This window comes from Muntiacus reevesi, chromosome 18, assembly GCF_963930625.1.
Source record: "Muntiacus reevesi chromosome 18, mMunRee1.1, whole genome shotgun sequence".
In the NCBI taxonomy this organism is placed as follows: Eukaryota; Metazoa; Chordata; class Mammalia; order Artiodactyla; family Cervidae; genus Muntiacus; species Muntiacus reevesi.
Genome location: NC_089266.1, coordinates 40543637 through 40561637, shown reverse-complemented (window position 1 = coordinate 40561637; position 18001 = coordinate 40543637). Strand labels below are relative to the sequence as shown.

At 39.5% G+C, this 18001-nt stretch overlaps 2 protein-coding genes and 1 long non-coding RNA gene across 7 annotated transcripts in view; 2 read left to right on the top strand and 1 right to left on the bottom strand.

The window, feature by feature from the left end:
- NSRP1 (nuclear speckle splicing regulatory protein 1) overlaps positions 1–1705 on the top strand; it is a 43436-nt gene extending 41731 nt beyond the window's left edge. For all 3 annotated transcript variants that reach the window (XM_065909715.1, XM_065909718.1, XM_065909717.1), the window contains one exon: positions 119–1705. In XM_065909715.1, the coding sequence (XP_065765787.1) occupies positions 119–1181 (1063 nt within the window). In that variant the 3' untranslated portion in view covers positions 1182–1705. The remainder of the gene's footprint in view (positions 1–118) is intronic.
- Positions 1706–6018: 4313 nt separating this feature from the next.
- On the top strand, positions 6019–17934 carry LOC136149711 (uncharacterized). Of its 3 annotated transcripts, none has more exons than XR_010659700.1 (4): positions 6019–7132; positions 8065–8127; positions 12006–12117; positions 15500–17934. It is a non-coding gene; the product is annotated as an uncharacterized lncRNA (long non-coding RNA). The 3 variants fall into 3 exon arrangements; XR_010659698.1 differs by having other exon boundaries at positions 12003–12117; XR_010659699.1 differs by lacking the exon at positions 6019–7132 and having other exon boundaries at positions 8040–8127.
- Positions 7724–18001, bottom strand: part of SLC6A4 (solute carrier family 6 member 4) — a 35129-nt gene continuing 24851 nt past the window's right edge. Inside the window, exons 13-14 of the mRNA XM_065910197.1 lie at positions 14183–14350; positions 7724–9902 (exon numbers count right to left, since the gene is read on the bottom strand). Coding sequence (XP_065766269.1) covers positions 9828–9902; positions 14183–14350 — 243 coding nt within the window. The 3' untranslated portion in view covers positions 7724–9827. The remainder of the gene's footprint in view (positions 9903–14182; positions 14351–18001) is intronic.

Sequence of the window (18001 nt, the reverse complement as noted above, 5' to 3'; positions counted from 1 at the left end):
CATACACAGTTGTAAGTGTATTGACTTAAGTACTGCTAAAAGTTCTATGAATTTATTTATAGAATTTATTTATTATAATTAATAATGTGGCATTTTGTGTTACATTATTTTTCTTAAGGTCTGGGATAAAAGAAGAGAAATCAAAAGGATATTCTGATGAAGTAAGTTCAGAGAGCAGAATACCCCATGAGAACTGCATTAGCCGAACTGGTGTGAAAGTAGAGGAAAACCCAGATGCAGACAGTGACTTTGATGCTAAGAGCAGTGAGAATGATGAAACGGAGGAAAATAAAGTGAACTGCAGAAGGGAAAAGGGCACAGAGACCTTACAAAATGACTCCAAGCATCACAGGAATCCTACCCACTCACCGTCATCTAGTGAAGAAAGAGAACATGGTACCAAATGCCACACAAAAAGTTGCAAGTCAAGAGGACGTGAGAAAAGGGAAGGTCAACACCAAGAGAGACCATCCAGGGAGCAGGACACCTATTACACTGACTGTGATTCTCGAAAAGAAAAAAAGGATTCCCATAGGCACAGAGAGTCCAGTCACAGAGATTCACACTGGAAGAGGCATGAAAAAGAAGAGAGACTGAGGGGAAGAGACGAGAGAGAAAGAAATGACAGAGAATGGAAAAGGGAAAAAGACAGGGAGAAATATCCCTCCAGAGAACAGGAAAGACACAGACAACGAAATAATTATGACCGACACAATGAGAAAGGATGCGAGAAGGAAGAGAAAAGCAAAGAAAAGGAAGAGCATGTGAAAGCAAGAAAAGAAAGATATGAAAACAGTGATACATACAGAGATAGAGAAAAACGAGAAGTCAGTGTTGAATCTTCAGAAAGAAATCGAGACAGAAAGGAAAGCAGCCCAAATTCTAGGGCAAAGGATAGGTTTCTTAACCAGGAAAGAGCCAGTAAAATGAGAGACATGGAAAAGGACAAAGAAAGAAACCCAGAGAAACCCCCTAGTTCTGAAGCGTCATTGGGAGCAAAACACAGAATCACAGAGGAATGCCAAGAGACAGGCAAAGAACAAGAGAAGCCACATGAGACAGTGAGCAAGTTTGCAAAGCGGAGCAATGAAGAGACTGTAATGTCAGCAAGAGACAGATACTTGGCCCGGCAAATGGCAAGGATTAACGCAAAGACATATATTGAGAAAGAAGATGATTGATGACTGCCCCAGTAGAAAGACCTATGGAAGCACAGAAAATTACAACTCCTGTAACATGCTGTGTGAACACATAAAGGAGTGTGTTAAGAGTGGTTGGGAGGGTATTTTAAAATATATTTTAAAAATTCATTTTGGGTTTAGATTAAGTCAGAAGTCAGTCCTTTTATCTTGAATGTTTAACTAAGTTAATATGTAATATTATTAGTATGACCTTCTTGGTTATATTCAAGACCTAAAGAGAATGCTAAATCCTCATAGGTAATATGAGGAAAATTAGCTCTACTATGACCATTAAAAAATAATTTAAACAACTCTTTATTGTTGATTTTGTTGCCGGAGCTGTTTATATTATAAATACTGTGTTTCAGATAAAAATAATGTGGATTTGAATGGAGAATATCGTCTTACTTTTGTCCTTAAATTTGTATTAAAGTGTAAAATATAGATCACACATCTTGTCTAAGCTTTTAAGCTTACAACATACCTCTTAAAATAAAAATTGTGATAACATTTGTACCATTTAATTGATGCTTATATTTTAAAAGTGTCACATTTAAAATGTCACTCATGTCATGCCATCATTCCTCTTTTCTGAAACCTTAGCAAGATATTAGTTATGTGTATAACTGAGTTTTAGCTAAGGGTGAAAAGATGGAGACACCCTAAATAAAAAAAATTAGCTAAAGGACTGGGTAGTCTATTTATGAACATGTCTTATTTAATATACTCTTAAAAATACAGCACAATTTATTAGAAGTTCCATATATAGAGGTTCTGTACTAAGTCTTATCAGTGACAGTGACAGATACTGCAGAAGCACAAACTGAGCATACACAGAGGGGCGTAGTACAGTGGAACTGGAAAATTTCGGGTGAGATCATGGAAGACCATGAATGACAGGCTGAAAGTCCTCAGCTTTGATGAAGAATTGAATTCCTTTGTTAGAGTTGTCATACTAGAGCACAGGGGAGCAGTTCTTGGATAATGATAATAAGTTATTTGGATCAATATAAATAAGGGATTCATTATATGTGTTGCTAGATATGTGTTCTTTTAAATAGTTGAGGTCTAAAATAATGGACTTCAATTGTGTGAATTGGTAAACAACTGTTCTGTGATTCACTATCTTAATTTTCCTTCTCCTTCCACTTGTTTACTCTTGTTCCAGTACTGTTTATTTTGACTTCTGTGGATGATTTTTTTTTTTAGTTAAATATTTGTTTAATTGATTTTTTTTTTTTTTTACAGTAGATAAAAGTTTTATTAGACTGCAGAATGTTGTTTCATGGAAATTAAGAAAAACATGTTTCACACAAGACATTTTGCCATGAAGTGAAGTGAAGTTGCTCAGTCGTGTCCGACTCTTTGCGACCCCATGGACTGTAGCCTACTAGGCTCCTTGGTCCAAAGGATTTTTCCAGGCAAGAGTACTGGAGTGGGTTGCCATTTCCTTCTCCATTAATTGATTTTTAAGGTGTTAATTTTTGCTATACAGCAGAGTGACTCAGTTATATATATGTGTGTGTGTGTGTGTGTGTATACATTCTTTTTTGTATTCTTTTCCATTATGATTTATCCCAGAAGATTGGATATAGTTCCCTGTGCTGTACAATAGGACCTTGCTGTTAATCCATTCTAAGTGTAAACATTTGCATCTACTAACCCAAACTCTCAGTCTATTCCTTTCCCTTCCACCTACCCCTTGGAAACCAGAATCTGTTCTCTATGTCTGTGAGCCTGTTTCTGTTTTGTTAGATAGGTTCATTTGTGCCATATTTTAGATTCCACGTGTAAGTGTATCATATGGTATTTGTTTTTCCCATGTTGTTGCAAATGGCATTATTCGTTTTCGTGGCTGAGTAGTATTCCACTGTACATACCTACCACATCATCTTTATCCATTCATCTGTCAGTGGACATTTAGGTTGTATCCATGTCTTGGATATTGTCTCTGTCTTTGGCTATTGTGAATAGTGTTGCTATGAACATAGGAGTGCATGTATCTTGTTGGGTTGTAGTTTTGTTCAGATATATGCTCAGGAGTGAGACTGCTGGATTATATGGTAATTCTATTTTTAGTTTTCTGAGGAACCTCTATGCTGTTTTTTAGTGGCTGCAGCTACTTACATTCCCACCAGCAGTGTAGCAGGATTCTGTTTTTTCCACACATTCTCCAGCATTTGTTACTTGTAGACTTTTTAATGGTCACGATTCTGATTGATATGAAATGGTACCTTATTGTAGCTTTGATTTGCATTTCTCTCATAATTAGTGATGTTGAGAACCTTTTCATGTGCCTGTGACCATCTGTATGTCTTCTTTGGAAAAATGTCTGTTTAGGTTTTCTGCCCATTTTTCAGTTGGGTTGTATGAGCTGTTTATGTATTTTGGACATTGAGTCCTGTCAGTTGCATTGTTTTCAAATATTTTCTCCCATTTCATAGGTTGTCTTTTCATTTTATGGTTTTCTTTGCTGTGCAAAAGTTTCTAAGTCTGATTAATTCCCATTTGTTTTTCTTTCTATTGCTTTGGGAGACTGACCTAAGAAAACATTGGTATGATTTATGTGAGAGAATGTTTAGCCTATACTCTCTTCTACGAGTTTTATGTGGATGATGTGTTTAAAGACAGACATGCAAATAATGGGCTTCCCTTGTGGTTCAGCTGGTAAAGAATCCATCTGCAATGCAGGAGACCTGGATTCAATCCCTGGGTTGGGGAGATTCCCTGGAGAAGGGAATGGCTACCCATTCCAGTATTCTGGCCTGGAGAATTCCATGGACTGTATAGTCCACGGGGTCACAGAGTCGGATACGACTGAGCGACTTTCATGCAAATAACCTGCAATCAAAACACCTAGGTATAAGACCTGTTCTGGAACTTTCCAGCTGTGTGAACCTGGACAAATCAGTTAATCACTCTGCGCCTCACTCTCCTTATCTACAAAACTGGGGAAATGACATCTATTACATAGATCTGATGATCGAGTGAGATGATATTTGTGAAAGTGTTAGTCACCTCAGTTGTGTCTGATTCTTTGCGACCCCATGAATTTATTACACCAGGTTCCTCTGTCCACAGAATTCTCCAGGCAAAAATACTGTAGTGGGTTGCCATTTCCTTTTCCAGGAAATCTTCCCGACCCAGGGATTGAACCCGGGTCTCCTGCATTGTGGGTAGATTCTTTACCATCTGAGCCACCAGGGAAGCCTGATACCAGTGAAAGTACATTATAAACTGAAGCTCTACACAGATTATAATAATTCATTTTGCTTTACTGAAATTTAATATCTCTAATTCTAGGTATTTTGATGCTAAGTATTTGCAGATCGCATGCAGTGATATTTTGGGGGATGTTTTGACAATACACAGTTAAGATTTTTCTTTTAACCTTAAGAGTTTGGAAGGGAGTTTTGTTTCACTCTGCTTTTTCTTCTTTTTAATGAGACAGTCTATTCATCATGATGTTAAGAGTTACTACAGTAGTAGTTAACAACAAAAGGCATTTACTGATGTCTTAAAATATAATTTGGAACATCTATGACTAAATTGCATAAATGAGTACATGGGCATTTTATGCATCTTAAAGAGGGGACTCTTTTGTATAAATAGGTTTAATTCTGTCACTGAAGTTTAAATGTTTCATGTAAAAAATAACATTGAACAATTTCATATAATCACAGTTAACAGAGGTGAATAATAGAAAATATTTATTCTTGGCTATAGGTAATGTGGAAGAAGAAACTAAAGATGAGGGAAATGAAGTACCATTTATATAATTCAGTTAACTGTATATAGTCCAGAATTTGAAGCACCCCATTGATATATCATTCGGGGCTTCCCTCATAGCTCAGTTGGTAAAGAATCTGCCTGCAATGCAGGAAACACGGGTTTGATCCCTGGGTTGGGAAGATCCCCTGGAGGAGGGCATGGCAACCCACTCCAGTATTCTTGCCTGGAGAATTCCCAAGGACAGAGGAGCCTGACAGGCTACAGTCCATGGTGTCCCAAGAGTCGGATACAACTTAGCAACTAAATCACTACCATTGATATGTTCAACACAAAGTATCCTGAAAACGTTTTTTTGGTTTTTTTTGTAAATCAGGTCATTTTTAAATGTTACTGGAGAAATAACTGCAAATTCTTATTTTACATAAGTCCCTAATTTTATCCTTTAAACTGCATTTTTCATGTATCAAGTTTTATAAGGTATACTTGTAATACTAGAGTTCGAGTAAGAATCAAGTAGCTTTTTTAAAAAATTAGCAAATATTATTTGTTTATGGAAATTTAGGTATTTGGGGCTTCCCTGGCGGCTCAGACGGTAAAGAATGTCTGCAGTGCAAGAGACATGGGTTTGATCCCTGGGTTGGGAAGATCGGGAACAGCTACCCACTCCAGTGTTCTGGCCTGGAGAATCCCATGGGCAGAGAAGCTTGGCAGTCTTCAGCCCATGGGAGTGCAAAGAGTTGGACACAACTGATGTTTAACACTTTGACTTTCACTCATTTCTTTATTTTCAGCATTTCTCTGAGATTTTTTTGATGTATGTCACTTCAGGCATTTTAAGCCTAGCGATGGGCTAGCTCCTATTTCCTAAATATTTGTTGTTTGAACTGTTAGTGTTTACAATTTGTTAAAAATAGATTACTATAATTGGGGTCTTCAGTTGTAGAACTGAAGGACTGAAATCACCTATTCTCTCTCCTAAATGATAAGGTTCTTAGTTTAGCAGACATAAAACTTTTTTCTGATGACATACTCCACCAGTGCACACTGGTTCCAAAGTAGATTTGGCCAGTGAAGATAATCTGGTTTTTTTTTTTTTTTTGATAATCTGTTTTTGATAAGGAAGTAAAAACTTGATTGGTGGTAAGGCAGTTTGGTATGGATATTATGAGGTGCTGGTAAGAGAAATACAAGCTTAAATTTCAATTGAAATATATTGTGAATCATTAAAAAAAGATTTCTGTTTTGATACACCTCATGTAGAAGCAGTACTGAATGGATTCCAACTATATGTTACATAAGCAAAGGCATACTTAAGATTCCATCTTTTCCATTGTAGTAAATGCCTATTAAAAAATTGAGAGGAGTATTATGTCATTCTAGGAGAGGGAATATTTCTTTAGAAATTTCTAGATCCCAGGAAGAGTAGAGAAAGTAACTAGGTTTGTTTCTGCCCTCTAATGTAGTTATCTGAACTTTAAAACATTGTTCCATTATTGAAATTTAGAGACAGTTAAGCAATGAAGGGGAAAGGTGATACTATAAAAATAACAAAAAAAGATTTAGAGCTTTTGAAATAGTCCTTCCATGGAACTAAACAAGACACATTTTAGTAAATATCATTGACTTATCTGTGATACTGAAGAAAAAAATTCAGAATGTTTCACCAGGAAAGCGTTCTACAGTATAGGGATATTCCTTGTCTTAATGTTTTATTTTGGGATTTTTTTTCAATATATGGATTTATAAATTTCAGTCTCCAGCATACTTTGCAAGCCCTTTCTAAATTCACCTTCATAATTTAGAGCCTTTTGTGTAACTCTCCTTGTGTTTTTAAGTAACGGGTGAGCTCCATGATGACTAAAGTATACAACTTCCTACTTTGCATAGGACTATTGTTTTCATTGCTTTATGGTGATGACAGGTTGTAATAGTCTCTCTGAGGGATCTACTGCTCTTCCCAACTGTCTCTGACCAAAAAAAGAGGAGAAAATGCCTTCTGAATACTGCCTTGTTTTAATGATATCTTAAGCACCAGGTGTTGATTTATGAGCCGAAAAACATACTACAAAAGGAACCAGGCATGGATTGTACCATTGGATAGCTAAGGATTGTCTTAAGATACGTAAGAACAGCACAGTTAAGCCGCTGCATTCCGTGGTTTTAAGCTTTGCTTTGATGGTGACCTCCAAATCAACTGTACAACAGATAGAACATGGCAGGTCAGTCTTTCTTACTTTTCAGAGAGAACATGGTTCTAATTCTAGGAGAATAATCTCCCTTTTCAGGAGATTTGGGGTGGATGAGTTAAATGGAACTTTGTACTTAAAAGTTTGGCATTGGTGGCACCAAATTAACAAGCTGCATAAAAAGAGGGGATGGTGAAAGAGTGACTAATCTCACATAATCACTTTGCCTTACTCTGAGATTCATTATTTGATCTGTCATATGATTTTGGAGCTAATACATTGATTGACTGGGTGGGTTTGTAGGGGTCTTTGCTTCCATCTCCAGATGGGGCAGCCAGGGCAGTGAATTTAGGTTACAAGTCATGCATTCCACACAACAAATGGAATGAGTTTTAAATGTGTTTCAAGTTTTTTGGAATGGAGATAAATTGTTTGGACTCCATTACATATCAACATATAGGAACAATCTCAGTCAACTGAATTGGCCTCCATTCTTTTGTTGTGTCTTGTCTTTTCCTTGGTTATTTCTTACTAATTACAGAAAAGAAATTAACCAGCACTTTACAATTCATTCCATTTTTATTTTTTACTTTTATGTAAATGCTACATTAGATGTAAAAGGTCTTTAAAAGATTATTTTAAATTTGGTCTACCAACTAAGTTTTCCTTAAAAAATATTCAGAGTAGTATTAATAAATAGGAATCAAGTAAATGCAGACTATATTGAAGAGAGATTTTGGATTTTTTTTAAAGTCTAGTGACATTTGAAAATTTTCAAAACACCTGTATAACACCTGGCTTGACAAAACTCTTTGTTTGAAAAAGTGCTGTTTAAAAAATGGTATCTTTGGAAAATGCATAAGCGTGTGTGAGAGGGGGAGAATCCATATAAAGCAAGTTCTTAAAATTTGCAAAGCTATTTACCACCAAATACACTGCCACTTACATTACCTCTCTCCTTTCAGCACTCTAGAAAGCAAAGAGAATGGACATAAGGTAGCAAGAAGGAATGAAAAAGCAAAGATAAGGTAGGTCACTAAGAGTCATTTTAAATCCCCTTTCTCTTTCCCTCTGATAATTTGGGAAATTTCTCAGCAGCTGACATCTATGGAGAAAATACCCCACTGGGGAAAGCAGGGCATCAGAAATAGAAGGATGTAGTGGAATACAGGAAGATGGCTGGGGAATATTGTTGGGGAAAGGAAGCCAAGGGAGAAAGATCTATAATTGGATAAAATTAGGCCTAGTCTACTATAGGGATCTTCTTTCTGTAAGGTTGTTAGGATTGAATTAGATTCATATAGAGGACTGATGTGATATGGGGCCAGAAGATTGAGTCCTTTTATCATTGACTAGGCTTTACTGCCTTTAAGGTTTTGGTTAAGGAAATGTCACTACAAGGTAAAATTTGCTTCTCTACCTATGCATCTTGAGTGTCCCAAGCCACTGAAGTCATATTTACTAGATCTGTATTAAGGGTTTTATGTGGCATGAATGTCATTAACTTAAGTGTCCCTTTTCCAATCAGCCTTACTTAGACTCAATCTGGAAAATTATCTGGAGGGCCCACTATCCTAATAGCCACCCAGGAAAAGTCAAGGAGTTGGGAGGAGGTTCACTCACCAGACTCTCTTAATTACTTTTGGATTGAGGATGACCTTGGTTTAGGTCAGGGTGTCAGACCTCTACACCCTGTGAGAATCAGATTTATCTAGTCTTCACAAAGCAAAATAACCTTAGTGGTCAAACTCAGTCATTTGAAGTAGACAGAGCTTAAACCAGATAGCCAACTGAACACTGAAGATGCATTTATCAATATTCATCTTCAAAGTAGTTCACAGCCAAGCCACAGTGACTAATGAAATAGGCCAGATTAGCCTGTGGACTGTTACCCTGTATGTTTAGTAGAGAGAGACAGGAAGATGGCAGTGAAGTGCAGCAAATACTGAAGGCCAGCCCACAGAGGAAAGCATATGGGCTAAAGCAGTGTCCTTGGAAAAGGAATAGGTGGCAGAGCCTGTCGTAGTCATTATACCCTTCAAATAACATACATACAAATTTCTGTAGGTGGAATTTGTTAATGTAAAAAAAAAAAACTAGAGGAAATTCGTATAGTTTGTAACGGGTAAGGATACACTGGAACAGTTGTACACACAGACACACATGCTCACACATACACATTATTTTTCAATTTAACTTCTTACATCTTCCTCTCCTGACTCCACAGCAGCACACAGGTTACGGGGTTCTAATAGACTCCAGCTATAGGATTCTCTGCTACTCAGAAAACATATGGCTAGCAAGACAGTATCCCTGTTTTTTTCTTACATGGTTTATGCAGTCATGAACAGTTGAAATCTTTGGAAGCAACAATATTAGATACTGATGATCGTAAGAAGGAATGACACAGGAGACTCACAGACTTGATCCTAAACTAGTCCTAATGACGACATAGTGGTTTTCATCACCTCCATACACAGCCTCACACATTCAAAGCAGTCCACTTTAGCTGCATCAGAGTCTATTGTGGTAACATGTCCTGGAGATTTCACATGAAGTGACTGGAGGCCGAAAGAATCTGGGCACCATAGTCTTTTGGGACTGTGTCTCTATGAAGAAGGCCCTTCCGTTGATATGCTTAGCTGGACTTAGAGGGAGAAGGCGAGGTGTGACTTGTCAGGACTGGAGGAAGAAGTTATTGGGAAGCCATCTTCCTTTTGTTGATGTTTTACACAGCATTCAAGCGGATGTCCCCACAGGGAATCTCTGTCGGTGTTTCTGGGGTGACACCTTTAATAATACGCTGTTAGGAAGAAGATAAGATGTTATAAATATTCTTATAATTTAACAAAGTTTTTTTCAACATTGATATTAAAGGTTAAATAGCATTTAAACAGTGGTTAATAGTAAATTGGATTAGTTTTATTGACTTTTGTTAAGAAAGGAATCCCGGGGATTCAATTCCCTGGAGGCCCAGTGGTGAAGACTTTACGGTTTCACTGCAGGGGGTGCAGGTTTGATCCCCGGTCAGGGAAGTTCTGCATGCCGTGAGGTGCACCTAAAGAAAGAAATTCTAAAAAGAAAGGAACCCGTTTGTTCTCAAGTATGGGTAGAAGTGCCATATAAAGGAACTATATAAAAGCATTTGTAAAAAGTCACTCTCACACTAACAGGAGCAAATGATGACCCTTCAATAGAACCAGTGCTGGCCCATAGCATGCCTCTGATGGTCTGGGAAAGGACATCCATTTCTCTGGGCAGAGGAGGCTGCATGTGGCCCAGAGGGCTTGGGGAGCAGAGTGAGCGCTGGATTCTGGTTCCCCCCCTCAGCCAGGCTCCTGTGGCCTGCCTGTGTGTTACAGGCACAGTGCATGGTGCCGTCAGTCGCTGTGACAGCCAAGATGTTATTACTGCCTCAGTGACGTCACCTGTAGTTCATACAAGGGTGCAAATTATTACATAGTTTTAAAAGATGTGCCCATTCAAATCATCATCCCTAAAGCAATCTCATTTTGACATAGTACTCATTACAGGAAAAAGACTGAGAATTTTTACTGTAGAAACAGCTGAGGTACACAGAAGCTTTGGGACAGATCTGAAATATGCTTGGATTTGGGTATGAAATATACAGCCTGCCTTGTAAAACTTAGCATCAGGGTGACATGAAGCAGCTCAGAGATGTGGGGAGCACTGCAGAGGTTTAGGAAAGAAAATATTCAGTTGCTCAGTAAAATCTTTGATGGCCAAAAGTCTGAACCTATGGTGAGCAAAGCAAAATTGGATCTGAAAGTAGATTGAAAAAATATGTAGTCCTCTTTAATCTTTTTTATTTCTTGGTTCTGGGAGTTAATTCTTAAGGAGCAGGGCCTATGGAATTCTAAAAAGTTCCCATTCTCATAGGTAATGAAATTCACAAAATTGTACATGTGTTCTTGATGACCTTAATGAAACCTCACCCTGGGAATCCATTTAAAAAGGAGTTACTACAGTGCTCATCAGCAACCCAGACGTGTCTAGTCATAGAAATCAAATTTTCACAAACCATTCTTTCCCAAAGATGAATCTGTAACCCATAACTGATATAGAAGAATTAGGCCTTGCTATTTGAGAACTGGACACATCACTCTAACTAGTCTTCAGTGAAGCTATGCTGTGCAGAGAGAGAAGAGCAGTCAGGTGTATGGCCAAGGCAAGACCCACAGTGAAAAGCACAAAAGGTTTTGTGTTCTAACCTCTACTTGCCCATTCTGCTGCTCTTCTGACTGCTCATCTCCCAAAAGGCCAGGTCCACTTATTTCCCATATTTGGGCAGCATTCTAGTTGCCAGACTACTATTGCTGTCAAAATTTGCCAGTCCCTGGCCTTCTGCAAGGTGATCATGCAAGCAGTGGGTCACTGTTACCATCTTCATGATTGATTACTTATTAGGGACCATATTCCCAGTGTCTTTCTGCAGGTCACTAAGGACTTCTCTGACAGTCACCTAATCCAGCTGATGACTCCAACCTTGAGACTTCCAGGTTGCAGATGCTAGTGACAAGGCTCTAAATTACAGATGAGCAGGTGGTGACTTACTCCACAAACTCCAGCTTTGTATATGGCTAGAGCCCAGAAGAGTTAAGAAATTTACTTTTCTCTTATTTTTTTTTTAAACCATACCAAAATGTCATATGAGTTCTCTCTCCCTCATACATGGAATGTTACAGACCATAAAGTCTGGTATTCACAAAAAATTAATAGTCCCTTGGGGTGCTTGGCAAAAACATGCTTTATTCCTCTAAGAAACTAAGCATGCATATAGGCATGTTAAGGCTTTTCAGAAGTCCTGTCGTAAAGAGACCTATTTAACTTTGCCTTAATCCAGCATTCTGCAAAATTATTTGACCATGTAACATTTCCCCAGCAGTAACACGTAATTGATATCCCATGGAACTACAGCTCCTTACAACACAGTTTGGAAATGTTAATCCAGTTCAGTGAGCACATTTTAAAGATGAAGAAACTAAGGCCCAGAGAAGGTAAGTGACTTGCCCTAGTCTTTTCCCTCCCAGGCCCCCCTGACTGGCTGTATCGTGATGCTTCCTAACCCACTGTTTCCCATCCGGTGGCCTGTGCCAAACACGGCCCTGCAATCAGCCTTAACCTCTACTACTAATGGATCTGAGCTCTCTTAATTGTACACCTTTGGGTAGCATTTCCTTGTGGCCAACGGGAATTTGCAAGAAAGATAACCAAAACTTGAAGTACAGTCTGTGACCAAAGAATACTGAAATTTATTGACCTGAATTCCCAACCTTGACCTTGGCCTCTGGGTTTGAGTCAGTGGGGTCAGTGGGCTATCATAACTGCCATAAAGAACAGCCAGAAGGAGCAAACACAATGACTCTTGCCTGAGCATGTATTTCGGACAACACCAGAATCCATGACGCTTTGGGAGAAGTGAGGTTGTAATAGGGCTGTTCTGCGTGTAGGAAATTAGTAACTCCTTGCAGAGTTCTGTTCACCTAGAATTCAGTTTTTCTATTTGGAAAAAGAAGCAATCTCAGTTCTCAGAAAAGAGGTGCTGTTTAATTGCCTCAGGCTCTCTTGCTTCATGTTTCTTGTGAAATGTTTTAGGAAGATGAGTGTGATAAACTCAAATATGAGTTTTGCTTCTAAGAGCCCACAGACTAGCCCAGCTCTGATCTCAGGTTGTTGGAGAGCACAATCCCTCTAGCTTTCTCCCAAATATCACCTTTCACCTTTGAGCTCACCTCTGACAAAAGCACCCACCCACAGACTTCTGTAAGCAGCTACTTCTTCAGGCTCTCCTGCCACAGTAACCTCGCTGTGGCATGAAACACAACCAAGCAAGTAACGACCCAGCATTTTCAATTTTGCTAACATTGCTGGGAATCCTGGTGGCCTGAACTACTAACTGACAGCACAGGATGAAAAGCGACAACTCGTCTTTCTAACCTCTAGAGCCAATTTCTACATCCGCAAACCATTAGTACCCTGAGGACACAAAAGAGAAGCTGCACCTAAAAGTGAAAGAGCATTGGACCAAAAACCAGAAGCCCTGGATTCTGAACCTCCCTAAACTGTGTCCCTATACAAGTCACTGAAATAAGGAAACCGTGAGCGGCAGCATTCCCAGATTCAGTATCTTCACTAAGGATACCTGCCCATCTACCTCACAAAGTACTTTGATAACAAAGTAAGATATCTACATGAAGATACTTTAAAATATATACAATCGTATACAAATTATAAGGTTGTTATTGAAATTTTTACAGCACACTATTCATTTACTGACACAAATCCTGCTATAATGGCAGCTTTTTTTTCCCCCTACTCCAGTAACTTAAGCTAAAACTATGATATTATTGGACTTCCCTAGTAGCTCAGATGGTAAAGCATCCACTTGCAATGCAGGAGACCTGGATTTGATCCCTGGGTTGGGAAGATCCCCTGGGGAAGGAAACGGCAACCCACTCCAGTATTCCTGCCTGGAGAATTCCATGGACAGAAGAGCCTGGTGGGCTACAGTCCACGGGGTCTCAAAAACTCGGACACGACTGAGCAACTAACACAGACACATAATATTGTTGTAACATCCTTATTTAGTGATGATTTTTGAAACAGCCCTTATCACATTGCTGTTAGAAAAGTGACCACAGACATTTTCCACCATACTCTCTACTTAAGTGGATTTACTTTAAATCCACTTAAGTCAAATTTGTGTTATTGCTGCAGACACCATTGATCTGATGTCTGTGCTCAGTGGAATGCAGGAGGCAAAGTAGTTTTCTAATATGTTTAGAATGCTATATACCAGGCTGTGCGCTGTGGCGCATCCAAACAGCTCACTCATTCCCCTTCATACTTGAGGCTTATGGGAGATGCCTTAAGATGACAGTGGCAGCTATCAGAGGCTACATAATGACGTCGGTATATGATTATATAAGGCTGAGAGCCTCTTGGTGAATCCTTGTGGTGGACTTCTCTCCTTTGAATAGAGCACAAGAACAGAACCCTTTTCTTCCCAAACAATTACCAACCTAAACACAAAAGCACACACACACACTAACTAGCACATACCTCCTTAAGTGTCCCTGGAGTAACAATCAGTCGATAAGTTATATATGTGGGGATGCAGATGAAAGATGAGGTTCCTATGCAGTAACCCAGGATGATGCTCCACTGAGGATAATCATACTGGAAAAGTCGTAGCTGTGGTGGGCTCATCAAAAAACTGCAGATGATGAACTAAAACAGAAATTTCAAGAAACAGTTAAAAATTTTCACAACACCCACACAGAGACAGTCCTAATACTGCAGAAAGTGAAGTGAAGTGAAAGTTGCTCAGTCGTGTCTGACTCTTGGCGACCCCATGGACTGTATAGTCCATGGAATTCTCCAGGCCAGAATACTGGAGTGGGTAGCCTTTCCCTTCTCCAGGGGATCTTCCCAACTCAGGGATCGAACCCAGGTCTCCCGCATTGCAGGCAGATTCTTTACCTGCTGAGCCACTGGGGAAGCCAACAATGCTAAAGGGAAGATAATTTCAGGAAATTGCCTAAGGGTGAGATATCCTAGATTGATCTCTGACACAAAGAAGTCACTAATTTCTGTGCCTCAGCTGCAAACAAAGAAGGGCTTATCTTGATTTTCGTCCCCAACCCCCACCTCAACCCCTACAGTAGGGATGCCAAGGCCTCAGAGAATTACTGAGGGGAGATACAAAGGAGAAGAGACTGGCATCCATCAGGCATAGTTCAGGCCCCAGTTTATCAGATGGTGGAGGAATAAACTGGGCAACCTCTCCATGGCTCCTGCCAGTTCTAGGGCTTCATCTCTCTCTCCCTCTCTGCTTTGTTTTTATTTATTTCCCCCTGCATTTCTCTGCTGATTGTTTTTGGTAACATGGAAGGCACCTACGTCCAGGAGACATAATAAGGTTCTCAAGACCTGGAGAGGATGCAGACTCCTGAGTACCTGTTTCTTCTCTCCCCTCTCTTTATATTAACCCCAAGCTAAGGACTAGGGTTTCAACAAGGATGGCTCTGCCACGAGGCATCTTGACAACAAATGCCTGCCTGCCACTGGCCTATGTAATGAAAGGAATAATGGAAGGAAACAGCAGCTTAATACACTTTTTACTTGAAAATTCAGTGAAGATTTCAACCAAGAAAAATTTCACGCCGCACTCCCAACACTCAGTTTATGAGTTTTCTTATTTCAGTTTGTTTTCCAGAGAGAGCGTAAATGCCAGTTTTTGCCTAGTAACTGCTGTGCCGAAATCGTTATTGCTCTTGATTTAATTTTATCTTATTATTTCATAGTCATAAAGAAGACAGTAATGTAAATTATTTGTGTGGTTAAATGTCTATTTTTATCTTTTTTCTTTGTCCTCAGGTAATAAAAATGGGAAACTGTTAAGCACACATCCATCTTCGGCACAGCACTATCCTAAGTCCAGGAAGAAGCTTTCAAAACGAGCCTGGCCATTCGCAAACCTTTCTCCAGACAGACTCTCCTCAGCCAGCCCCGGCTACTAAGGGAGGTGATTTTGGGACAGGGAAAGGTAGGGTCTGGTCAGGAGCCATGTCTGCTGTAACTCGTCTCATCTTGGTGTCAGGTGTGTGGAACCTCATGCAGTCCAGGGAGGCTGCATGCTCTCACTGTGGCCACCAAGTATTGCTCCAGACACCCCCACCTCCTTTGCTCATATACAGTATTTTCTTTTTCATAACTTGGCTTCAATGAAAAAGAATATTTTAAGTAAGCTACTCATTGTTTACCTAAAGCAGCCTTAAAAAGCCCAGAGCAAGGGATCTGTTAAGTAAACCCAGAAGTGGAGGACAGATTTGCCTCCTTTTAATTGTGCCCTGAAGCACCTTTAGAAGAAGTGAGTATAGTGAACATCACAGAAATTATAAGTCACATACCTGAAGCCAGATCTGTACCTGGATTTTACTGGGCACAGAAACTCATTGATTGTAGCCCAAGTGTTCACCCAGTTTGCCAGACAACCACAGAAATGAAAATACCAAAAGCCTGGGGCCAGGACTAGAGTAAGGCATATGAGGTATTCCACCTTGGATACAGCATTTAAGGGGGTGCCAAAGTTCAGTAATCAAGAAATAATATTTTAGTGCAATACTTTAAAAAGACAAACTCTTGATAGGACCAGATTAGGGTGAGTGAGGTGAGACATGCCAAGTATGTGGTCAGATCTTGTGTTTCTTTAAAATGCTGGAATTTGTTCATCAGTAATTTTTTTTTGCATTAGTTTTGATTTTTTTAAAAATATTGCATAAAAACAGTATTTATTGGGACTTCCCTGACTGTCCAGTGGTTAAGACTGTGCTTCCACTGCAGGGCACCTGGGTTCAATCCTTTTTTCAGGGACCTACGATCCCACATGCTGCTTGGTGTAGTCAAAAAAATAATAGTAATATTTATCGTGGCTACTAGGACTTACTGTGCTGCTCATGAAGGACCTGACAGGTGTCCTAGTAATTCTATATTCATTTTCTTAAAGATGACCCCCGCCAAAGTTCTTTAGGCATAGATCTTGAGTCAGACATAGAATTCATTTATTGTCAAATGAGAGTGCTCAGCTCCAAGGGTTGCCTGTTTGCCCAAAGATGGATAAGTGCCCTGCTAACATCCCAAGTGTGCTCTGAGGTAGCCTGGGGTAAAGTGACTCCGTGCACATCAGCAGGGATTACTCTCACTTCTTTCATTTATCTGTAACTCAATTTAGGGTGGAAGGAGCTTTTTGATCTTCTAGAGCCAGAGACTGTTCCTTCAGTCCAGCTTATTAGGATATCTGGGCCATCCATTTCCTCAGAGGACATGGATATAGCTGTGCCTTCTTTCAAAACAACTCTTTTGCATTCTTTTTGACTTTCCCAGGGCAACCCTTTATGTTTTGTGCTTTGTGTACCTGCATGTCTCGATATTCACCTGTGAGATGGGCAGCGTGCTCATTTTTGCTTCTGTTATGCTACATGCGTCTCTCTCTCTACCACAGAAGCCCTTCTTGACTTCCATTCCCTGGACGCTGGAGATTTCCAAAACCAAAGCCAACTCTGCCCCAAACAGCAGATACTCTCAGGGCCAGGGGCTCTGGTATGTGCTGTGGGCGCCAGTGTTCCTCTAGATCTTGACCTCGTAGTTGCTTATTACTCTGTCATCTTGCTATTGCTTTTTGGTAAACTTAAAACACAATGTATTTTTAAATCCAGAAATTTTAGGTGTTTTCAGTGAGAGGGTTGGTCTGGATCACTAGTCTGCCATTACTAGAAGCAGAAGTCTTGACATAAATGGGTTATTAATTTATATTATTACCAGTGCTTCTAGATAATCTACTTAAATCCTTTCATTTGTTTTTCAAAGTGAGAGACACTGGATTAGTGCCCTGAGGAAAGAAGCCATGTCTGTTAGTTCACTTTCATGTTCTCCACGCAGGGAAAGAATGATGCTTGGAGCTGAGACTCAGGAAAGGCAAACAAGGCCCTCACCCTGGGTATAAAACTTTAGACCTAAAATTGAACTGAGACCTGAGTTTATCTTCCCTTTCCTCATTGACTGCCTGTGTAGAAGTTTGATCCAATATTGAAAACCAGGGATTGAATCTTTCAAGTATAATCATAGAAATGTCTGGTTCTCCCTTCAGTTCTGTGTTTGCTTCATATATCTTGGGGACTCTGCTGTTTGGTGTAATTTATAACGATTTCATATTCATAATAAATTCACCCATTTCATTAAAAAAAAAAACAGCAGTGAATATAAGTTTAGCATAAAGTCTGGCCTGACATTTCTTGCTCAATGAACATTATGTGTTATTATCATGGAGCAGGGAAGCAATGAAATAATGTGACAGAAGCCAGAAGAGTGGTTAACTTTGAG